The sequence below is a fragment of the Labrus bergylta genome, chromosome 6 (assembly GCF_963930695.1).
Source record: "Labrus bergylta chromosome 6, fLabBer1.1, whole genome shotgun sequence".
In the NCBI taxonomy this organism is placed as follows: domain Eukaryota; kingdom Metazoa; phylum Chordata; class Actinopteri; order Labriformes; family Labridae; genus Labrus; species Labrus bergylta.
The window spans coordinates 27,863,560-27,889,110 of NC_089200.1; the positions used below are offsets into that span (position 1 = coordinate 27,863,560).

At 38.8% G+C, this 25,551-nt stretch overlaps 1 protein-coding gene across 1 annotated transcript; it reads left to right on the forward strand.

Annotated features, from left to right (window-relative positions):
• Positions 1-2,423: 2,423 nt before the first annotated feature.
• slco2a1 (solute carrier organic anion transporter family, member 2A1) lies at positions 2,424-24,867 on the forward strand. The gene is made up of 14 exons (XM_020632826.3): positions 2,424-2,620; positions 10,548-10,685; positions 12,199-12,361; positions 12,872-13,084; positions 13,941-14,039; positions 14,135-14,274; positions 16,267-16,339; positions 16,465-16,629; positions 18,059-18,263; positions 18,915-19,062; positions 22,115-22,278; positions 23,330-23,394; positions 23,800-23,920; positions 24,022-24,867. The coding sequence occupies exons 1-14, from the start codon at positions 2,570-2,572 to the stop codon at positions 24,140-24,142; spliced, it is 1,866 nt and encodes a 621-aa protein (XP_020488482.2). The 5' UTR covers positions 2,424-2,569; the 3' UTR covers positions 24,143-24,867.
• The last annotated feature ends 684 nt before the right edge of the window (positions 24,868-25,551 follow it).

Below are 25,551 nucleotides of genomic sequence, written 5' to 3' on the forward strand. Positions count from 1 at the left end.
AGCGAGCAAGTGGGGAATGACATTCATACATGGGGCGCACACACTAACCACTGCGCCAGCACCCCAACCATGGTTCTTTAACACTAATATGCGTCCCTAGTCGGTCTACAGACACCCCAATTATGAGAAAAGTCCATCCTTTATGACATCACAAAGGGCAGTAACCCCTCCCCCAGGTGGGTGACACTCCCACAGCTAGGTGTTTGTTCTGCCCTCTGAGTCTGCATTCTCACCATAAACAACAGGGCATGGAGCGAGAAAGCTTGAGCCATCCAAACCCTTCCAGAGGGGCGTGGTCAGACACAGCTCATTTGTATTTAAAGGTACAGACACAGAAAAACAACCTGTTCTGAGCAGGGCTGAAATAGAGGGGTTTATAGGCATGATCAAATACAGGATCAGAGAGGTATTTATGACAAGAAAACTTCACAGACATGTTCTGAGGAGCTCTGAGACTTATTTAAACTTGTTGAAAAGAAGTGCTCTTTGTGACATTTAAGCCTGGATTCACCTTATTATGGTTCACCTTTGGTTCTGCCTTCTGGTTTCCTCTTGTACATTTTCTTCTTTGTCTTATTTTTGTTTACTCAGAGATAGAGATATAACTCTGAAGGAACACCTGTGGTTCTCACCTTTGATTGGTTGAATCATAATGCCATTGGACTATTGCTGGACACACACTCGTGAATGTAAATGTTGTCGTATCAAAGATCAACCCTTGTTTATTCGACCCATGAGTTGGTCATAAATTGAAGGTTATTCATTCTGTGAAAAACATTATTATTATATGACGGTTACAGTTGCGCAAGACATCAATCAGATGCACAGTTTTTTTATCAGAGCTGTTATAATCATCATGCAGAGAGTTTGGGATCTCTTTAAACAGCAGTCAGAAGAAAGACAAGTACACATTTATAGTTCATAAGCTTAAGTTTCATAATCACTAATTTCACATGATTCATTTTCCGTTGAATTTTTGAAGATTCCTGCAAGACATTTCTGGCCTTGACTTAAGGTAGCATGAGTAATGTAAAATAGTCAGATACCAATGTTTTTAAATTTATTCAGACATATTGAATGCTGGGACACATATTGGTTAATGGCAAGCCCCATGTCCTGGGGCTATAGACCTCAAAGCGGGTGGCCCGGGTTTGAATCCGACTTGTGGCTCCTTCCCCAATGTCATTCCCTGTTCTCTCTCTCCCTGATTTATGACTCTATCCACCGTCCTATCTCTAAATAAAGTAATAAAAAGCCCCAAAATAAACCTTAAAAAAGACATATTGAAGGCTACAGACAAGTCAAACTGTTTCAGAACAAGAAACAGAATCTCTTTGGCTCGGCCAACAAAACAAAAACATCCCTGATCATTTAATACAAGACTTCAGAAGTTTATAAGAAGTATACATGTCAGAGTTGGTGATTGAAGTTATGATTCCTTCCACCCTTACCTTCTTGACTTCTTCTGCTTTTTATATTTGTTAATGGGTTTTAGTGAACGTGACAAACTCTTTAATCGCATCTTTAGACATTAATGCTCCGTAACCATTTAGATGAACCCGACATGTAATAAGCAGTTCATTATCACACTTCTGGACTTAGGAGACCAAGCTGACAATCATTACAGTGCAACCCCTGAACTCATACCCATAAATAATATTTATCTAAGAATTTCCTTTTCCTTTTGGCACATCAGTGGATAATAAAAAAATAAAATGTCTAAAATCTCTCTCTCTCTCTCTCTCTCTCTGTATATATATATATATCTTTCTATCTTTCTATTCTAACTTTACATACTACCTACCTATTCAAATGAGGATTTATTGGAATGTGAAACATTACCAAAGAAACAAAACTATCTTTCCATCTATCTATCCTTTAAAAGTTAACAATGTTTCACTGTATTTTAGCTTTTTTTTCACTTTCCATTATAAGTTTTACCCTATGTTAAACACGTATTGTTGTATCATAGTAGCCTTTAAAGAGCTACATAAACTCTATACTCCTCTGTTGGTTATTTTCAGAGTTCATTCATTATCTGTCCTTTCTGTCACTGTGGGCCCACCACTCATTAGCTCGAGGGGAAACAGCTCAGTGTACCACATACCAAAACTAATGAAGCAAGAGGCAGTCTGAGCTGCAGCAGCAGGACACAGAGAAGCGTCAGGGAGAGGAAGGTACACCTTTTTATATCCAAAAAACAATAATTATAATGTTTCCTGCATTTTCCCCTACAGATCATTTTTTATTATCATCATTCTTTATACTATAAAACAAGAAATACAACTCAAATCACATTAACAACACATTACAAACACATAGATTTAATGTGCTGATTAACACGTTCCATCACGCTCTTACAGGTGAGTGTGACTCAGCCAATCAGCGCGGGACTCTCTGTTCCCAATTCACAACTTTCAAAACATTTGCGCGTGGGGCTGTGGGTTGAGTCCAATTGCATCACCGACCGTCATAAAACAAGGAGAGCAGCTCACCGGAGGGGAAAAAGTGAAAGAACAACCTCTGACTCAGACCTCGAGAGGACCTGGAGAGGGCACGAGCTAAACCCATGGACATTAAAGTCATGAAGAGACCGCGCGCGCTCTGCTGCAGCATTAAGGTAGGCATCAGGCACGAGAGGAGAGGAGGCTATACAATGTCTTGTTTTAACCTGCAGCTCTTTTCCCTCATTGTTTATATAACTGTGCTACATTTATTTTTAGGAGATTACATAACGTTATCTGATAATAGTTCAGAGGTTACTATAAAACAAACCTGTCCATACCTTGTGTCTCCTGTGTTACTGAGGAGCTTCACCTTACACAAACAAGCAGACATTATGTTCAGGAATTTGTGCCTCGTGGCTACCTCAAAAAAGTACCAAACTTTGCCCGTTTTAACGCAGAATTTAGAGATAAACATAGCAAGAAATCAGCTTTAAAATAAATGTTTAAACTACATATTGCTCAAAAGAAAGAAAACGATCTCGAGTGTTAGAAATGTTTACCAGCATGTTAATGACAAAAAGTGTCATATTTAAATGAAAAAACCCCACTAGAATAGGATATAACTTTATTGTAAAAAAAAAAAAAAAACATTATTAGGCTACCTGAAAATCTTAACACAACACAATCTTAACAATTTAAAAAATGTTTCACAAACTTTGTTATTAATTATGTCTACGTTGTCCTCGTAGCGCATTAAATTGTTTACAATGGTTTTAAATATGCTAACATGTAAATGTGTTATTTATTGTTTTGAAATGCAAATTTTTGCCCAACATACTATCTCGTAATCCTAAATCAATCAAAAGTTCAATTGGTGTGAAATAGAATAACTTTGAGGTTGCGATTAACACATATTTTCTTTATCTGCTGGAAAAATACGAGATTTGATTTCAAATCATCTGAAAAAATGACCCTTAGTATCTCAGAATTCAAGTAATTTTAAAGTGTTTATCCTCAGCAACAGAAAATATATTTCCAGTTATCTGTGACGATAATTAATAATGCAATAATGATATTTCTGCTGACTATTTTCTATGATTTATTTTACAAATTAAAGGAAAACCTTTCAATACTTGAAAGCGTTGCCCAGGAGGAAACCATTACAAGGTTTTGCATGACGAAAAGTCAATCTCCAAATAATATATATAATTATATTTGCACATGACCAATTAAAACAGCAGATTTTAACATCAAAAAGCTTGAACCAGAAACATTACATAATCCAAAATCAAGACATAGTGTATGTTATTAAATCATAACAGCTCCTGAGGTTTAATTTAGCTTCAGATGGTTTCAATAAAGGGAAAGTTTGTTTTTCTATCATCAGTGAGACAGTTTTTCTGTGTTTGGTTTATTTTCTCCACCTCTGGCTCTGATAGTAAAAGTCTCACTGTGAACGCTGACTGTAGAGGAAGAAATGTTCCCCTCACTGTGCTCCAGAAGCTGCAGTTGTACTTCGCTGTATGGCAGGGATGTGAGAGAAACAGTTTGTTCCAGGACTGTGAGTAATAATGAGGCACAACTCCACGTAGCTGGCAGCAGTACTCAGCGAGAAATTACATGTCTTCTTCGTTGGTGTCTGTGAAGTGTGACTAATACACCTGTATCCTCCTGTGCGTTTGCAGTAGTGAGAGAGCTTGAGCAACCTTTAAATCTCCAGCTGAAGGTTTATTTAAGACTATGTTTACTTTATGCATTCTCACACAGACTGCGGTGGGTCCAGTTACTACAAATCTTATTCTGTTTATCATTTGAAGTCTTTACTTGAAAGCTCCCCTGGGTTGAAGCGGAGATGAACAAATATAGAGAGGGTGGAGGCTATAGAAACCACCTGGCAGATACCATTCACCCAACCTGCACAGCATGACAATACCTGAAGTTCAAAGCTACCTGTATTTAGACAAGGGGGGTGTTTGTGAATACAAGCAGCTGGTTATGTCTCTGTGAACCTTTTCTGCAGGTCAGGAGTGAGACATTGAAACAGAGGAGGATCTTTTTTTATGCCAGAACCCTTGATTTCTGTTTGCCTCCTGTCCAGATATATCAACTAAAGCATACAAAACTGGATTACTTGCTTTTCAAAATCCCAAATCACTGCTGAGCCAGACGTCTAACAATGGGTTCACAGGGAGCAATCACGTCCATCCGTCTTTTCTTGACAGCGGTACATGCTGTTCAGCTCTCCGCTCTCTTATTTGCTCACTTTCATCAGGACATTCTGTTTGTGTGTTTTTTTTTCTAACAGCTTTGAACTTATCAAAGCTGTGGGCTACTCCTTATCTGCAACCTGAGTTACACCATCAAATTCTCTTAAAGGATATCTGTGCCAACATCCGAGCCAAGCTTCTGCCCAGGGGCACAGAGTGTTTACATCCTGAACTGTCGGAGGATAAATGTTGAGCTCTCTTCTCTCCACACCTGAGTGCACATCAGCTCCTGGCCTCTTGTTCGTCGCTCCATTATAGAGTTGAAGCAAGAAGAAAGTATTTTGGGAAGATGAATACTTTTCTCACTTTTTTTTTTGTATTAAGTAAAAGTTGTAGACCGTTAATAACAACTAAGTTGGAGTCTTAAATCTGCATTCTGGCTAATGGCCAACAGGGGAGGGTTATGCTTCTCTCAAAAAGAAGTTTATGGGAAACGGAGCCAACTTCTCACTTGATTGTTTGCCTCACAAATTTTGCATTTTTGTTCAAAATCTGCAGGCCTGTGACGAGATTTTGGAATTCTTATTCTAGTCTGGAAATGCTGTCTCAATTTAACTTTCAGTCAACCTAACGACAGGCTGAGAGCTGGAGCTTAGGCGGGGTTTAAGCCTCTTGACAATCAGGACCGCTATGCACCTTATCGTGAAAACGTCTGATTTATCGTATGATACACCCCTCATGCAGTGTGTGCCAATCCAGACGTGAGCTAATCAGATTCATGTCGCCTTCTGCAACAGGCTGTTTTGAATGGGTGTGTGCTGTATGTGACTTCCGGTGCTTCTGCAGCCTGCCTCAAGTGGACACTCGATGAACTGCAGGATGTTGCACTTCTGCATCAGCTTCATTTTTGCTTTTGGTTGCTTCTTGGGGCATAGAACAAAATCCACTGCAATGCAATCCTGAAACACATTGGCAGCAACTAACAGCAATCTAGTTTGAATAATGTCTGTGAATACATATTTACATAAAAGTACAGCTTTAAGTTGCTTCAAATGTAAGTAGAGCTAACAAAGTTAATGCACAAAAATGTAAGTCTTGTCAGGAAATCCCTTGTTGCTAAGCGCTGGCTACACTGGAAGCTCTGAAAAGCTGGCCGTCACTCCTCGAGGCTATAACGCCAACTGACAGGTTCCAAGATTCTTCACCTCAATTAACATTTTTCAAATGAGTTCATGTTCTCGATCCCTAGTTTGTCTGAAAAGTAACAAAATCCATTTCCCAAAACCTCCAAAACTCTCTAATTAACATGTTATATGTCTTTATTTTCCTAATGTGTATGAAAAATGAAGTTAAAAAAAACAAACAAGTGTTACTCATGGTTAAAGGTTAAATATTTGTATTTATCCTTTAAACGGAAGATGATGGCCCTTTGATCGTGAGGCTATTGTGCAGTCACACTTGTTTAGGTTTCACAATGCAGGGAGTTATTCTGTTTTCAGTTCCTTTCAAACATCCTTAGAGACTTCATACATTCTCCTTTTCCTTTTGCTTCATTTATTTTTCCAGCAAGGCCAGGGATTTGTGAATCAGGAAAACAAAGCATTTCCTCTTATACATCCATAGATATCCATCGACATAGAGTAGCAGCAGCACGTGTCCCTGAAATAAAAGCGTTTAAAACTCAAAGGGGAACTTCCCTCGATTCTTCCCCCTCGCAGCGGGGTTGAAGGCTGGAACAAAACCGTCCAGACAGACGAAGCTGAGTGAGTTCAAATTGGATAAATACCCATAATCCAACCCTGCACACTCAAAATCCTGCTTTAATCACTTGTATTAAAAGTCTGGATTAACAATGAATCTTGTGTCTTGACAGTCTGGTATACTGTTGACTCACAGCATGAGGTCCTCCATCAATATTTTAATGTCGCTTCAGAGGAATGCAAAGTAAGTCTTTCCTCAGGCCTGAAGTGAAATTCTGCACTCGGTTGGATTTGGTGTTCTTAAAATTATGACGTATTTCCAGAACCAAAGCCAGAGACTTTTCTCTGAAACATGATAATTACATCGAGTATTATCTGCAGCAATAAAAATAATAAACTTTGTGAAATGCTAAAGTGGATTTTAATGAAACACTTGTGAAGTTCTGACTTTTAGTTTAACTTTAAATCCTAAACAAGGAACTCTTTGCCTGCCAGCAAATATCGAAACTATTAAGATAATTGACCCTGTTTGATACAAGCTGAGGATGAAGTATTAGAAACAGTGTCAAAGTGTCTATTGTGTGCGCTAACAACCCATAAAGCCAAGCTTTAAGAGGAGAATTAGCTGTTCTGAGATGAACGCAAAGTGTATTCTCCCTCAGCCGACCTGGAAGCCGGTAAACAAACAGTAAGCTCTGATTTATCACTGTTTTCTTTGCAAAGTCTCTCCTAATCTCAACGCCCATCTTCAGCGTCAACCCTTCGCTCATGGCCCTCCAAGCAAATAAAATCTGGTACAGAGAGTTTTACGAGTGTCTGTGAACGCCTCACAACAGGAGAGTGACTCGTCCAGATCTCTGGGAGCACGTCCAGTGTGACTTTGATCTTTCCACATCCCTGGATCTGAAAAGAAAACTCAGAGAGGCAAAATCATCAATCAACTAGAGATGCACACATTATCACCCCAAGCTCTGTAACTGCCTGATAGTGATTCCAAAATGAGTGAATCACGTATTTTATTTTTCTTTGGAGCCGTGCTCTCGATTCCTAGGAAAGATGACGAAATACTGCTTTGCCATATCATACTCCTGATTGTGTGGTTGCTAAAACCTTCGTACAAACAGCCTGAAACCAAAGGCAAAAAGAAATGAGGCACATTTACTTAAAAGAGTATGTCAAGTCAAACTTAACCTTGCACTTCTCTGTGGCTCATTAGTGCCTTTTGGCTCATTGTTGTTTTTGGCCAGCAGCTTTAATGTTTTGGTTTCGCTCTCATGGCTTTGATAGCTTTGTTTCCAGCAGCAGCAGCAGCAGACAGCTGTTTTCAATTAAACAAGATCGAATTTTTAAATCTAAACCTGCTCATCACAGAGCAGCAATCTGAAAAGTTAGTGTCTAATAGGTACACATGAGTTGAGCTTTTGAAGAGTCAGATATTTTGCATGTGACAGATTTGCATTCACCAGGCTACTAGTGATTATTCTAAAAGTCGTCTTGTCCAACATTTTGCTTGGAAACTGATCCCTAATATTTGTCAAGCATGTATCCCTACTAAAGCTTGACATATCAGTGTTGTAGTGTTGAGCGGAGAAGTGGCTTTTTTCCTTATTAATGCCCTAAATTTTGTTTTTTTCCTTTTCCTAACCAGCCCGTCAAGAAAGCCCCGTGTTATAAACAGTGACATGTGAGACTGCTCCTGCATTTTTAGTTCACCTAAAAACACAACATGACAGTTTGGCAATTCAAGTCATCCATTCCTGACTTAATCTCAGATTTACATCGCCTTGGACAAAAATGTCTGCTAAATGAAATTGTAGAATTGTTGACCTGCTGAACCCTGCTCTTCACTACGGCTTGTATCACTTGTCATATGTCCTACAGCTATAGTTTTTTCATTTTGAACACAAATCTTTTCTACTTCCTGACAGGAAAGCAAATAAGAATATTTCCCGAAGTTATTAACCATTAAATTCACTTTACTTTAATCTTAGAGTTTATAATCTAATAAACTGTTAAAGCTGCTGTGAGACATTTTAGCTGGATTGGAAACCGACTGAAATGAATACTGACGACCTACTACCAACATCATCATTATTTCTTCATGTTTACTTTTTAGTGCTTGTAACTACCGCCGCAGGGTAGTTATCAGACAGAGTGAGTCATTGCATGCTGCAGAAACAGTCTTTGTTGACATTTAGTTTTAGAGATTTATTCCGAGTGATATATTTGACTGTTTTTGTTGCAGAATGCGTCTTACACATGTTCGGGACAAAATCACACAGAGATCCAAAATATACTGCTTCTTCCACAGGGGGCACCAAAAACAATGCAAACTGAAAGGTTCCTCACAGGAGCAATATGAAAGATATCTACTAAATTAAATCATACAAGGACCTTACTGTATCATCAGACTTTAAGGAAACATGTAAGTGCTTGTGCTATGTTAGCTTCTCTGACAACAACGCAGCAGCCACTATGTCCTCCTTCTAAGTTTCAATTCCGGTCCAGAATGGTTTGTTTTTGTTTTGAACAGAGAGGGTAGACCGTCTGGGACACCCCTCGGTTTGCCGGGCAAACAGCAAACCAACAGGTGTTACAGAGATGGAAGCGGGGAAGTGAACTGGTTCAGATATAACTGATTGTAGCCGACCGAAAAAGCCTTGGCTTTCCATTTTGCTAATAAACTCCACGACCAGAAACATGGTAAAACTGGTTAAATATTGAAGATTCTTTTGAAAAATGGAGAGAGATTAGAACACAGAAAGGTTTGAAGATTGCTGCATAGCTGGTTAAACACACCTGTGTGCGTCGACTCTAGAGAGGAGGGGGCGGGGGGACCCAGCTCTCTCCAATGTTTTAAATTTGGACTTCAGGACCCATTTTAAACGCTGGGTGTCAGAGTTACATATTGCTCCTTTAACTCTATTTAAAATGTAAAAAAGTTGGTAAAGTTGGTAAAATGCAGCCAACAAGCTTATCAGGAGTTGAAACACAAACTTTCAGACTTGAACTGGATCCAGGATTTGAATCAGGGCTTCTCCTGTGACTTTAAGGTTCACGATGTCGTCTGATCTCAGACTGTTGTTAACCTCACTTCCTTAATCTCTCGGTTGTAGTTATAAGTTACATTTCTGTCAAAGTAAAACTTGACTTTGACTTTGATGCATCAAGTCATCCATCTCAAGTGGCTGCAACACTAAAGTTCTGCTAAACCGTTGACTAATGAGTAATGATGATCTTAAAATGAAATATAAAATGAACTCTCTAAAAGGTCATTCTACACAATTAATACTTTTCATGCTTTGTGCATTTGTAAGAACTTTTACCAAAAGAGAAATTCATTTTTGAGTGAAATAATTCTACTGTCATTCGACTATCCAACATGTATATTTTCACATCATGCATTGGTTTGTGGAGCTTTAAGTAGAGCTTTTTTTTTCCATTGTAAAAATGAGAATGAGAAATCCTTTTGAAAATGTTGTTTCATGTCTTTTAATGTTGTGAGAACATTACAACATCCAGTTCGAGTCCAAGCCCGATGTGTTGCTACTTGTTAGTTTAGTCATGTGGTTGTGAAGCAGCGGTTTGCTTTTTCCTCTTTCCTCCCCGCAGTCACTGCTCTGACATCATCGCTCCTCTTGAAAGTTTAATGTGCGCTCCACAGAGTGAACTAAACGTCAGCTCAGTTTGTCGCCGGTGCTGAGAAACACTTGGAAAATGTATTGAACACAAATCCTCAGGTACTTTTCTGCCACATGGCCTCTGAGAGGACAGTGAGGGTCCTGTGAATTGGTCTCTTTTTCTTGGAACGATTTAGGTGTCTCAGGAGGGAGAATATGTTTTTTAACCTTTGAAACGGGTTTCTACTTCTGTGTGTGTGCAGCCAAATGTCACAAGCTGCTCAAAACAACACTTAATACATGTGACATTTATGACTAAAACCCATTTTAACTGCTGATTCATCAATTTAAAAAGCTTTTTTCATGGTAAGGTTGACTACAATATTTATGAATGATTGAAATGAATAGAAGTACATGGGATGTGAGCAAGCATTTCTTTGTTTTTCTGATGATAACTAGGATCTGTTTTTGCAGACTTTTCCTCTCGATCCTGCTATCTGTATTTTTTCACATGCCAATATTTCTGTGCTGGAGATTAAGCCCTCTGTACTCTCTGTTTGTCCACCTGTTTAGCTGTTCGTCCTGTGCCACGGCCTCCTGCAGTTCTCTCAGTTGCTGTACAGCGCGTACTTCAAGAGCACCATCAGCACGATCGAGAGACGCTACGGCCTCAGCAGCTACTCCTCAGGAACAATTTCCTCTCTGAACGAGGTGGGAGCCAACAAAAACACATCCTCACAGTGATGGATTTATTTCAAGGATATCCATGACAAAGGAGGATTAGAGAACAAGCAACATATCACAATCACACTTCCTGACAACCAAAAACAGTCTTGAGTATTTTGAAACCGTTTTATCGCAGAAACAAAGGGTCAAGAATAATACAAGAATGTTCTGTACGTGCGTCGAGGAAGATGCCAGATTTTTTTGGTGCAACACATAGATTATAGTTTCCATTTAGTTTCAGGTGCATGCATGGACAGTCACTAGTCACTGATTCTTTCTCTGTGTTGACATTTTCTGTGTTTAGGCTTTTTGTATATTTTGTACCTCAGACCCTTATAAGATTTGGCAGCAGTTTAAATTACAGTCTGAGTGGCAACATCTGATTTGACTGTTGTATGAAAACAGAGACCAAATACTACAGCCTGTAAGTGTCTGTGTGGCTATTTAAAGCACATTTAACATTGGATCAAATGATTTGTGGATCAAATAAAAGTGTTGGCAACTGTTCTGTGACCATGATAGAGCATTCACAGCTTAAGAGCCAGATATTTCTCCCATGAGTTGTTGACGAGCAAAACAGAGCAACAGGAACGATAAATACTGAGCTGGAATTTAACCCAAGAACAGAAAAACAGTGAATTGATGTGAATTTTTCTGAATGTTTGCTAATATCATTTCAACTGAAAAGTCAAATGAACATCATGTTAGGGCTGGGCTGTATATCGAGCTCTATGATTTTTCGATTTATTTTCAAACAAAGTATAGGTTACCACAATATGGTTTATATCTATATAGTTTATTTTGCGTTAAATATGATTCTTCTGTTGAAGCGACAGTTCGCCTATTACTTCTCTAACTGTCCCTCTTCACCGTGCTCCGCCTCTCTCTCCTTCTGAGTAAACTTTTATTGAAAGCCAGCACAACATTTTTTTTTTTTTGCAGGAAAGCAACAATTTTTTTTTTATTTAAGGAGCATTGTTTTTATCTGATATTATTATTCATTATCTCAAAAACAGTTCCATGTACATGTTGACATTGTGCAGACAATGTGTATGGCCATTCAGCTAAAATATATAGAGATATAATTTGTGGTCCGTATTGCTCAGCTCTACATCATGTTGAGTCATGTTCTCTTGACTTGGCTTCTGCATTGGCTTCACTTTTAAAGCGAAGAGGCTAAGTCCACTTCATTTTAACACAGTGTGATGATGGCATGTCAGATTTTTGTTCATAGTTTGTTTTCACTGTTCCAAAGTTGAATAAAACTAATTAATGCAGCTTTAAACTCTGGAAACAATTTCTCTAATGTCAGTACTTACAAAATCATTCTGAACTGTGCCTTTAGGATGCGAAAACCTGAATCATTTTAGTGCCAACTCTCATTGCTGACATGGTGGTTTTATTTGATAACAACAGGAAACTTTGAAAGGATTGTTTTAAAGTGTACCACTGAAAAAAAGGACTCTCTCTGAAACATGTGTTTGTGTCCGTCCCTCAGGTCAGTAACAGTGTGCTGATTGTGTTCGTGAGCTACTTTGGGAATCGTGTTCACCGTCCTCGAGTCATTGGAGTAGGAGGACTTCTGATGGCTGTCAGCGCCATGATCCTGACATTACCTCACTTCCTGTCACAGCCTTACGAATTCGACTCTGTTTTTCACAGTAAGAAAAAACAACTTTCTATAATCCCTCGCTACTTCAAGGTCTCCACTGTCACCACTGTCTCAGCAGGGAGACTTGTGAATGTAGAATTTATGAGACTTTACTTTTGGGTTTGTGTAAAAATGGCTGCGTCTTTTAGTCAAATCCTTCGAGCACTTAGCAGGAGAAAAAAAAAGTATTGACTGTTTGGCTTTCTGCACCGTGGAGGTGAATTTAGTCAGCATACTTTGTGCTCTTACATTGAACTCTCACATAAATCAGAAGAATGTTAACAATCTCGTGTACTCACCAAAAGCAGAGGAAATAACAGCCCCCCTCTTCCTCCTTTTATTTTGCTTTCAGGCGGAGTGCCTTGGCTTGAGCAGAGTTTAAGTTGAGAGTCAGAGAAGCTTCAGGAAATTAAAAGTAGTTGTACATCTGCATCCACTGGCATGTTATTAACTTACACGCCTCCCCCTCCCCCTTTTTCTTCCCCTCTCTGTTCATGTTTGCCCACCTGCTGTGATCCAGATCGTCATGACATCTGTAACTTGCAGGGGAACTCTAGCGCCCCTGAGTCCTGCGGTCAAGATGAAACCAGGCGCCTGAAGGACACGAACAACCTGTGGCTTCTCATGGGCAGCGCTCAGCTGCTCTTCGGGGTGGGCTCGGTGCCCATACAGCCGTTTGGGATATCCTACATTGATGATTTTGCAGGACCTGGAAACTCCCCTCTTTACATAGGTGAATGACCTGCAGATTGATTTGTTGATATTAAGAGCACAGCCTGTGTGGACACAGAGTGGAGGTGGTGAGGTGATTCTGCAGGGTGAACATTTTTAACTTCAATATTTTGTCCCCTTGGATTAAGAAGTCTGCTGGGTCTACCCTTAATTTACTCTAAACGCACAGTATTGAGTTTGTAAAACGTTGTTCAGTCTGCTGAGGTAGAAGAGAAAAACAAATTTAGTTAAAATAAACTTTAATTCACTAATGATTTTCGTACACAAAACTAATTCATTATCCTTTGCGGGGAATGGAGTACCCATATTTTTCACTAAAACCTATGAGGATCTCCTATCACACAACAATTAATTAGTGTGAATCATATTGCTTAAACTGTTGTGCGACTCTATAGTCTTCAACCTAGTTCTTTCCATCTTTGTATTCTTACTCCTGTTTGTCTTGTATGTCACTTTGTATGTCACTGTTTGTCATGTTATTTCATCTCCTAATGAAATATATATTTTTAGCTGAATGGCCATACACATTGTCTGCACAATGTCAACATGTACATGAAACATGTTTTTGAAATAACAAGTAATAATATCAGATAAAAAAACATGCTCCTTAAATTTAAAGAAAATCGTTGCTTTCCTGCAAAAAGAAAGTATCATCCAGGGGTGAAGGAAATCCTTTGCAGGGAGTTATACTTCTACTTCTACTTCTACTTAAAACAATGAGCCAACAATGATTGAATTTTTGTTGTAAATGAATGTAAGTAGGGGCTCCAGTGGCCTAGTGGTTAGTGTGCGCGCCCCATGCACGGAGGCTATGGTACAATAGAAACTCTGCCTCACTGCTGCTTTCTCATTCACAGCCATCCTGTTTGCATTTTCTGTATTCGGGCCTGCCATCGGCTACCTGCTGGGCTCAGTGATGCTGCGGCTCTATGTTGACGTGGACAGAACTGGTTTAGGTAATTTTGGGGGTCTTAAAGGTTATTTTATGGACAGTTTAAAGCTGTAAAGGAGGGCTCACAGTGCGTAATCTGATGACTGCTGTTTCCTGCAGGAGGTGAACAGGAGCTGAGACAAGGAGACCCCCGTTGGGTCGGTGCCTGGTGGATGGGTCTGCTCATCGCCACCGGCTGCCTGGTTCTCACCTCCATCCCGTACTTCTTCTTCCCTAAGAGGATGCAGACGGAAGATACTGTAAGTCTAATTTACAAAACAGCCTCATCTGTCTGAACATCCAGGAAATATGTCTCATGTTTTACTGACACCTGCTGGCTGTATGTTAGCATTGCATTTTACTTTCCCTAACCCGTCAATGAATATATTGTTATTAAGAAGTGATTTATACCTTAGATTTTTTTTTAGGATTGAATCAAACCTTTCAAGCACTTTGTCAAAGACATGAGTCATAGATAAGAATAAATTAGATTTGATCGCCCGCAATTTTGTGAAACCACATCCAGCTGTGTCTAGAGATTAACCTGCTAAAACTATGAACCTGATAAGTACTTCAAATGTGTTCATTTAAGACTTGATGAAAAAGTTATTTACATCAATAGAACATCTTTAAAAACACAAAGGCCTGTTATTTTATCGGATACAATTAGATGTGATGAAAACTCTAAAACAATTAGAATAATTATGGCTCAAATACATCATTCTCCTTAAGACAAAGATCATGTGGAAGTCAATGTAAGCCTTCTACATAACAGTAAGAATGCATGAAGCTGCCTAATTTATACAAAATAGCTTTGTGAACACTTCATTATAAAATGAACTGTCTTTAAGTCCTCTATGTTTTTTCTCTCATTATTTGAATGTTGTAACCAAAGCTTAGGATTCAGTCTTTCAGATCATGTATGACGCTGGTTCTGTCAGTTACAGAAATCAGATTGATACAGTTTACACTCACAAATACTTCTTTTAAAATGAATTCCCAACTAGATATTTTTGTGTGTTTTTGTTTTTATTTATTCTTTTGAATTGAGAGTGCATGACACATGGCATGTTAGTTAACTGGCAGCAAAGTCTAAGCAGAAAGTTTAGAAGTTGAAATAGTAAACATAAAGCTGCGGATAAATGATTGAAATGATCAGCTAAAAGTAACGGCCGTTGAAACGCAGGATAGACTAGCAGTTATGTCATGCGCCCCATGTAAGGAGGCTATAGTCTTCGTCCTCCGACCCTCCACCCTTTGCTGCATTTCATCCCTCACTCTCTCCTCCCAACATTTCCTCTCTCTCTTCAGCTGTCCTATCCAATAATCCAATAAAGGCAATAAGGCCCAAAAAATAACTTTAAAAAATGTATTGTCTGTTATGGAAATAGGCAGTTAAAAGTACAGGAGAAGCTGTAAAGGTAGTGACCTTAAAGTCATTTATAAAAAGTGGAACAATCGGCAAAGTAAGAAATAGATAAATGCTTATCATAACTACCTAAAACAGTTGACTAATAAACAAGTTTAAATCATGAAAGCAGCTTGCTGCCACCGCGACCCGACCTCGGATAAGGGAAAGAAAATGGATGGATGGATAAATCATGCAAATATTTGAACAGTGGAAATATTACCTCAAAGCGTCAGATTAATGATTAAAACTTGCCCCGCAAAGTGCTTTCAGTAGAAGGCGGATTGCAACCTTTGACAAACGACTACCACACATTTCACATTTCGATCTGAAGAGATTTTGTTTTTGTTAAATGGGGACTTGAGTTCTTTTGTTAGTCATGTGGACGCACGTCAGACTGAAAATGTTTGATTTCTTGGAAATCTCACACTCAACCTAATCAAGAATTTCACAGAAATGTGGGGATAAAAGCTACAGAAATCTTCCATTGTGGTGTTTGACAGCTTCAAGTGATGCTGAATGCATGAACAGTGTGGTGCCGCTGCACAGAGCTGTCAAATCAGTCTAATGTTGCCATGTCACATAGATACTGCACACACAGACACAGGATGTGGTTGCAGGAGAATGTGGTGCAACAACACAGAGAGGTCGGAGGAAATAGCTTTGATTAAACCAATAAATTGAGTCTTTCTAGTGAGAATAGGACTGTTTGCATGCTGTGTATCCTTCATCTTTGAATTGGTACCTGTATCTCATAAATCTCCCCATTCAATATCCAATACAGACTGAAGAAATCCCTTGAAACATACTCCCACAACAGATTATTCTGCATATTGTTTTCCAGGTGATTGAAAGTGAAAGTGACATGAAAGATGACTTCAAGAAGCCGGATATCTCTTTACTTGATTTCCTCAAAAGTAAGTTTGTTAAACTCATTCTGCACCTGTTTAGTTCATAACTTAACTCAGCAGTGTTTCATATTTTAAGATGTAACAGACAGATCCTATTTATCTATTGTCTGTATATGTCTTTATCTTCCCAGTGTTTCCCAGGATGTTTGTCCACCTCCTGCTGAGCCCTCTCTTCCTGATGCTGGTCCTGGCTCAGTGCTGCTTCTCCTCAGTGATCGCAGGTCTCTCCACATTCCTCAACAAGTTTCTGGAGCGTCAGTACAGCACTTCAGCCGCCTATGGGAGCCTGCTTGTAGGTAGGTACTTTTAGCACTCAGGTATCAGGCCCGAGCTGTGGTAAAACATCGAATACTAAAGCCCTGCCAGTCAATGTCAGCTGCTAAATAATTCAAGTCATAATGTACAGCATGATATGTATTGAACCACTTTATAAACTCTGTGGAAGTGAAATAAACCAGTCTGTTAAAGTCTTTCAATGGACACTAATGGAGCGTGTCGGGCCTCTTGCACCATGGCTGATTTCCAAAAACTGAATTAGGATGTAATGTCTTTTTTCATGCCACTGACGGCTACGTGCTACCACTGATAGAGGTAACAATGGTAGTGCCTGGTTAGGACTGGAGCAATGTTGATAGGCTGAAAGATAGTACATTTTAATAAAGTTGCCCAACAGACCTGTAGTAGTGCTTAATATGTAAATTATGTAACCTGAAACTTGTTACGTGCTACCTTTGAGTTTGTCCTGACGCTTGGCTACACCTGGAATCTGTGTTAAGGTGTCTGCAGCTAAGTAGACCTGTGGATGATTTGTGGAAACCCCCTTGGACAACATTCCCATACCTATACTTTTTTAGCATAGCTGACCGATTAATCGGCCGATATTATCATATCCAGTAACTATCGTTATCGGCTAATTTTATTGCAGATAAGCGCCAATAATACTAGATTTATTCACCATTCAAAAAACATCTCATTTGAGTTTCATTTTATTAAACTATCAGTTATCTTTCCCCAGCAGAGTGTGCTATATGGATTACAACAAGCATCATCACTCTCCAGAGTGTCAAGCATTGATGCACATACATGCACAGTTACTTTCCAGTTCCATCATCTCTTAATTATATACTTTTCCACAAGTGTTTAATAATTGCATTTGAGGGATCAATGCAATAAATGTGTAAATCTATATTTATCTAGCTCCACAGATCGAAGATAGATCTAAGAAAGATATCCGCCAATATATCGGTATCATGTATTTTCTCTCCCTAAAATCCATATCGGCATCAGACACAACAATCCCATATCAGTCGGGCCCTACTTCTTAGCATACAAGAAACAGATTTACAATTTCCTAATATATGAATTTAATATGCAGTGTTTCAGAAATACCAGAAAGCCATACTATATCTGGTTAGATTTTGCAGTCTGCATGCTATTTTGGCAGATTCTGAGTCACAGTTTTCTGCACAGCAAATATACTTCAGAATCTACTGAGCAGAGAGAGAACAGGCTGAAGATATGCTAGTACAGATGTTCTACAGATGTTTTAGCAAGAGGCTCTGGTTAGATGAAATGCTAAAATGAAGTAGAATATCTGACTCTTTTGCAAACCTGTATTCAAAGAACAAGAGGGGAACTAAAGAATGTAAGTGAAAATACAAAGTATGTGAAAAACAAAAACACAGAGACAGAAGATTGCTGACGAAGCTGTTTGTGGTTTTCCAGGTGCTGTCAATCTGCCAGCAGTAGCGGTGGGGATGCTGGTGGGTGGAATCATCATGAAGAGGGCGGGTCTCTCTCTGAAGACCATCCCACGTTTCTCTGTGGTGATGTTGACCATCTCCACCCTCCTCTGTATCCCTCTCTTCTTCATGGGCTGTCCCACGCAGAAAGTCTCCGAGGTCAATCATTACCAAATCGGACAGTACGGGTGAGTGAGAGAACAAAGATGCTTTTGTTTCTTAAAGGGGTTTTGTTAGACTTTTATGAATTTCATATTAACACCAAGCAGCAAACCCTGGTGTTGAATAATGAAGCCAATTGGAAGTGCAAAAACATGCAGTTCTTCCTGTGTCCACTTCCTGTGTCCACTCGCTGCCTGCAAAAGCCCATATCCATTTTAACAGAAGAAATATAAACGTTTACAGTCTGGTATAAAAAATTGTTTTAATTTGAATAGCTCAGCTCTTTATTAGTCAAAACTGTACGATATTAAGGCTAAGAGTAATGCGTTCATTTGCATAATTGGGGACATGGATTAGTTAACTGTCTAGTGGGCTTGTTTAATCTGGTTGGTCCGTCTGTGGGCTTGACTCTCATTGTGTAGAAATAAAAAGACTTAAGTGAGATGAATAGACTGAGAATCTTTTCATGTATGAAAAAACAGTTCTTGATTTAGTAAAATGTTGTGGACATAATATGCATTTAAAAAAGCTTAATCGCAATATATTGTATCGCAAATCTCAGCATATCACAAAATGTTTCAAATCGCAATAATATGGGATCGTGACTCAAGTATCGTGATAATATTGTATCGTGGGGCCTCTGACATGTGTTTATCTTTGACACTCTGTCTCCACAGGTCTCTGTCTCTGTGCTACTCCAACTGCTCCTGTCCTGCCAGTGCCTTCAACCCCGTGTGTGGCTCAGATGGTGTCGAGTATATTTCACCTTGTCATGCAGGCTGCACCAACTTCACCAAAGACCCCAACAACACACACAGAGTTCAGGTCAGTGCCTCTACGAAGCACTTATATATAAATACATATATCCTCTCACAGTTTAAATACCTGCAGATCAGCATGTTATACACACTCTCTGCTGTAAATGAAATATCAATCAGTCTTTATTTTTATAACATTAAAAAAAATAGAACACCGTCATAAAATTCATGATTTACACACCAACAACACAATTCAGTATCGTTTTAGAAAGGAAACATAAGATACATATATTGGAAAATGTTTTGGTTTTAAAATAGGGCAAAAAAAATACAAATGTACTTTGAGCTGACCTTTTATGACCTGAAATAAGATTGTTCAACAAAGAAATCAGAAGTAATCGGTGAAATGATCTGATGCTTAGTAATCAAGACAGTTTTTTCCAGATAGTGACTTTGTTTTTACAGCAGGAGAAGTGCTCAAACTTATAATAATGGTAATTAACAGAATGATTTTCACAGTGGGAGGGTTGAAGGAGTAAGTATTTGGTTCTTGTCCTAGCACAGAATTCGTGATTTCGCCTGTAAGGGTGTAATTAACCTTTAAGTGTGTACACGGGGCAGAGCGCTGCGGGGAATACATACTGTGAGCAAAATGCAATTAAGATGCATTGAGAGTGCTTTTAAATCTGCTCTTCAGGGGGTCGTGTTCAAGTTGACACAAAGAACAGGGTGTGACTTTTTTTTGTTTGCCTCAGATGCCTCTTAGATTTAAAACACAAATCACAGCATCTTGTTTCACTCTCAGTTTTTAAGCATTCTGACAAAGCTCCCTCATGAGGAAGGAGGTGATCGTATATTTCATATCAGCAGAGATCTGCAGTATATATATCTCTCATCAGTGCAGGAGCAAACAGAGGGACTGCTAACAGGACACCAGTGACACACAATCAATGCCTGATCAATGCTTATTAGTCACAGAGCATATAGGAGGCGTTTCAAGGGGGGACAAATCCTCAGTATTTAAACGTCACGGCTGGTGAATAATCTTCCAGTGGGAGGATTGTGTTGCTGCTAATAGAGTATTAGTCAGTTTGAGTCAGCATGTGAGCCCACTGTGAAACACTGAAGCCCCTTACACACACTGCTAGTAACAGCTAGCTTAATGGATTAATACCAAAACATCAGAGGATAATTATATGTCTTTCCTGTGGACTCAGATGTCCACAAGTGGTATTTAATCAGCTGCCTGACAAATATCTGAATCATGTTTCACTACCCTTTTTCTCTATTTAATGTTTAAAGGTCACATATTATCCTCCCTTTCAATAAGTCTCAGAGCTCCACAAGAAAATATCTGTGAAGTTTCTTGTTCTAAATCCACTCTGATCCTGTATTTGATCATGCCTATAAACCCCTTTATTTCAGCCCTGCTCAGAACAGGCTGTTTCTGTGTCTGTACCTTTAAATGTAAATGAGCTGTGTCTGACCACGCCCCCTCTCTGGTAGGGTATGTGGCATGGGCTTTCTCGCTCCATGCCTTATTGTTTATGGTGTGAAGGCAGACTTAAAGGGCAGAACAAACACCTAGCTGTGGGAGTGTTACCCACCTAGGGGAGGGGTTACTACCCTTTGTGATGTCATGAAGAGAAAATCTCCAAACAGCCTGTTTGAGCACACATTTTCTTAAAAGTGGAGCAGGCATAAGATAGAGAGGATGAACTTTTCTCATAATAGGTGGGTTTGTTGACTGACTCGGGACACATATTAGTGTTAGAAAACATGTTAAAATGTATTTTGAATAATATGTGACCTTTAAAAACCAAAATCCATCCTAGACAAGTTCAGTACTTTAAATATTTTGTATAGATTTAGCCTTTTTCTTTTCCAGAATAGTGATAAAAACACTTCAATATGTGCATTAATAACATTATCTGTTAACTGCAAAGTAAAAGTGCTTTGAACAAAACAAATCTTACAACACTGAATATATTTTTTTCACTTTTTAATATTTTTCCATGATTAAAGAAATACATAAACATTCAAGGACATAATTAGTCACTCAGTTGCAGAGAATAATAAGAGAGATCAACGTTACTCTCTTGTCTGTAGGTTAAATACAAAGCTATATCCAAATGACACTTTGCCTTGCATAAAGTCAAGTTTGACATCCCCACATCAATTTGTAAATGGGAATTAGTCTTGAACCTCTCGGCCCTTTTGTGATTTTCTAAGGGGTGTTATCAGTAAGAGCAGGCCAACATGCCTCTGGACACTAAAACCAGTCAGACATAGAAACGTGTGATGGACCAGAGGCTAGAGAGTTAGTTCTAACATCAGTTCTTATGGCTTCCAGTTCAACATAATATACAGATACTTGGCATGAAATGATTATGTAGCCATCACTTATCATTTAAACTTTAAAACAACAATACATTACAAAGTAAAAAAACTTTCAACAGGCAGAATATCGTCTCTTCCATGTTCGCAGATCGCCCTGTTCGCCTTCTTGTAGCACAATGTTAGTTATGCAACGGGCCGTGAATGTCTCGTGAAAAGTGCGTACGGCTTTATAGCACTAGCCAGTTAGCCCGTTTCTGTACTGTTTGATACAATGGCTGAGTCTAAGAGAGGGACGCAGACTGTGTGATATGTGAAGCTGAGAAAAGAAAATAGAGTGACTAAGCAACATTCATAACAGATTGTGACATAACCTTAGGCTGTATTGTAATGTCATTGTTGTATCATGTTAAGCAGCTTTACTGGGTGCAGAGAGTCATGTAACCCAAGTTATGTCTGAGGCTTGCATACAAATGCAAAAGTAAATTCATCTTAAGCCAAAATGTATCTCTACGACGGGCTGTAGACGCTAGCAGTCATATTCGCGCAAAATCCAGTAATACTACTGTACTTCATCAGTCGACATGGGACATTGGCTTCTACAACACCCCTCCTCTGCTTGTTAACAAATACAAGTCAATATGTGTATTTCTGAAACATTTCAATGTTATACCCATTAGAGAATTTTTTTTATTATTCTGATAAAGTACAAAGAAAGAAGTCAAAATGTTTCTATACTTATTACGTCATTTATATTTCCTCTGTTTTCTCTCATGATGCAGCTGTATACAAACTGCAGGTGTATATCAGGGAGTCAGAGTTACGCCCGTCCAGCTGCCTGTCCAAACAGCTGTCCACATTTACTCCTTCCTGTGATTCTCGTCATCTCTCTGGCATCAATGATCGCCTGCCTCACTCACAACCCCATGTACATGATGGTGCTGAGGTAAGGAAGGGTAACAACACAATACAGTGCATTTACACATGTTTTTTGATCAATTCAAAACGGGTCAAAAATCTATTTTGATCTATTGCATTTGTTCTCAACTTGGGGTCGGCATCACAGATCTCATAGGGTCAAAATTAGGTTTGCACACATGACTAAATTCATGATCACACGTTTACTAGATAGTTTATACAAACGCATTTCAGTAAGTAGAACAAGTGGTTGTTATTCTGTTGAGATTTTATCAATGAAAACAATCTAAATTGATGGTTATTCTTGACAGTAATGTGCCACTCTATAGGGTCCTGGGAAGGTCAGCTTTTCTAAGATACAAGTAGGGGGGGCCTCTGAGGAAAAAACTTGGAAACCACTGATCTGTTAAATGAACTGTCCTAGTTTTCTCTATATTTATTTTTTATGTTTTATGCCTTAAATTTTAATTGATTTATTTAAAAAAAAAATGGTACCAGGCAACATACACTTAACTTATCATCTTCCCATTTTTCATGAATACATCTGAATCTGACCACATCGCTCCTGCACAGAGACTGTATCCTACACATCTTTACCTCTCTCCCCCTCCTATGAGTCTGGACCTCTGCCATGTTTAGGCTTTATTTCTTCCTTTCACAGTCTTTTATGGCCGTTTCCTTCCCAAATACTGCCGCAGTCGAACACTGAGCTGCTCTTGTTTTAACAATCTCTGCAGGGCTCTCCTTGAAGTCCATAAAGAGTCAAACACAGAAGCTGATAAACAAGCGCACCAGGCTTTTTAATAAACTGTAGGACAGCTGAGAATGAATAGAAAATAAACTACTTAACAATAGGAGGAATCTGTTGAATTGAATTTGTTTTACAAGGCTTCATAAAGATGTCAACTGGCAGAATAATGGATTTTTAAATAATGGCTTTTTTCATTCAGGACTGTTGTCAAACTAACAAATGAACAGATTAATCAACACTGTTGTCAAATATTGTTTTCTGGACTAACAAAGTAAACATTTTAAATTCAGTTTCCAACCTTCTGTTTTCTCTATTCTTTTCTTTTCAGATCAGTTTCCTCTGAAGAAAAGTCATTTGCTATAGGAATTCAATTTTTACTCATGAGAGTATTAGGTAAGTCAAGACACAGATCCTGTCTATGTGTAGTGTTGTTCTTGTATTCATAACCATTTATTATAACTGTAATATACAGTCTGGTCGAGGTTTCCCGCCTCTTAAAGGACGTTTTTCTTTGCCCCTGTAACTTTGTTAAATGTTACTCAGTGCTCATGATGGATTAATGTTTAGTTTTTGTAACATTATATAATAAAGAGTGAGGTCCTTTACCTGCTCGTTTGTAACATAATATATATATATATATATAGGCCCTTTACCTGCTATTTGTAAAGTTTCTTGAGATAACATTTGTTATTTGTTGTCGCTGTACACTTAAAGACTGATTGATTGATATGATAAGGTTATAAAAGTCTCAATGGGAAAGGTGCAGTTTTAATCCAAGGATGTCTGTCTCCTGCTCAGCTTGGCTTCCTGCTCCTGCTCTGTTCGGGATGGCCATCGATACATCGTGTGTGTGGTGGAGGCGTGTGTGCGGCAAGAAGTTCAGCTGTGGCTACTATGACAACAACATCCTGAGAAACAGGTTGGAAAAAAAGTATTTCTCAGATCAAATATCACACACACTCACTCACAACAAAGTTCACTGCTGACAATCATTTGACTGCATGTGTCCGCTCCCTACAGGTACCTGGGCTTACAGGTGGGTTATAAGGTCATGGGCATCATCCTGCTCATGATGCTGGGCTGGAAGGTGCAGCGGACTCAGGAGTACAGTCTGGAGAAGAGGCCTGAAGGACTCCTGTGACCATGCAGAGCGTCCAAATTGGTCCAAGTTTGTTAAAGCTTTGCAGGTTTGTTAAACATTTTAGAGGACAATGTGAAGAGCAAAGCTGAGGCGCTGGGAGGAAGTCCAACATCGACCTCTATATGTGAAGGCCAACGTCTCGACCTGCTGCTTCACCGGTTGGAGTTAAGATATTCATTTTCCAAAGGCGAAAATGTCCAATGTCTTTGAACGATTTAAAGCTTTTGATATTATATTCTGAAAATAAGCTTCACGCGTCACAAGTTAAGAGAGGATGGAAAAACTGTCTCTCTTTTGTGGTACGTCACGTTTTTTACATGCGTCTGAGACGATGAAAAGAGTCCAACTGATAAAGAGACAACAGATGAATATCTTTGTGTTTTAATTCTTCCTGTAAGTTAGGAATCTAGTCAGGTTTCTATTTCCAATGGGAACATATTCTGTAACTAATGAACTAATGTATAGCTTAATATTTAAGTTGATTTTTTATAGTTTTTTGTCTCATACACAGAGACATCTGTGATAAATAGAGTGCTCATTTGATATATTATCTTGTTACACTTGGTTTAGTTGCATATCTAATGATTTTTTTTAAACACCAATCACATTCACTGTTAACCACACCACACACAATATGCTATCAACCTGTGTGGTTATATTGTTGTTTATCAAAGTAGGTCGCATAACATGTTAACATTACTGGCAAATAAAAAATATACACCATTTATCGAGTTTCATTTATGTCTCTCTTCACGTCTCCAAGGCTTGGTGTCCTTTATTTTTATTTTACTGTTTAGAAAACCCGAGGACGAGTCATATTTTTTAAATGGAAGTCTACACATCTCTAATAAAAAGGCCAGTGTTACAAGTTAGCTAGACATGGCATGAAAATGAAAAGAGGTACATTAATGAAGTCTGTGTAGGTGCTCAGTCATTCAGGTCATGGTACAGTTAAGCCTTGAATTTACATCAATGAAGCATAAAAGTAAAGATCCTCTCATACAGAGTTATGGTAACTGTAGAATCCAACGCTGTAAGAGGGAGGCAAAGTCGCTCTTATTGGGTTAGTCCAGGAGGTTGCACTTTGTCTCAAGGCTGTTAAAACAGAGTAAACACACCTAAGACTTGTATCATTTACATCAGATTGACTCAGGCCAGACGTGCTCGCTCTTACAGAACAGACTTACAGTCTCTTTGTTTCCCTGATAATAAACAGTTATAAATGACAGCTGCAGGTGGTTTAATGAGCTAGAGGGAGCGGTAGCTGATTGCTTAATTCAGGCACTTTGTCACCTTCAGCTCTACTCTCTGAACATAATATGTCAAATTCTGGCTCCAAAAATATAAAAGGATGGCAACTGATATAATGCTGAACCCAGGGCTTCAAAACGGTTAAACAACCCACTGGT

Coding starts and splice junctions, on each gene's coding strand:
- slco2a1 (XM_020632826.3), top strand. CDS start 2,570: ATGGACATTAAAGTCATGAAGAGACCGCGCGCGCTCTGCTGCAGCATT. Junction 13,085..13,940: donor AAACTCCCCTCTTTACATAG/GTGAATGACCTG, acceptor TCTCATTCACAG/CCATCCTGTTTGCATTTTCT. Junction 19,063..22,114: donor ACAACACACACAGAGTTCAG/GTCAGTGCCTCT, acceptor CTCATGATGCAG/CTGTATACAAACTGCAGGTG.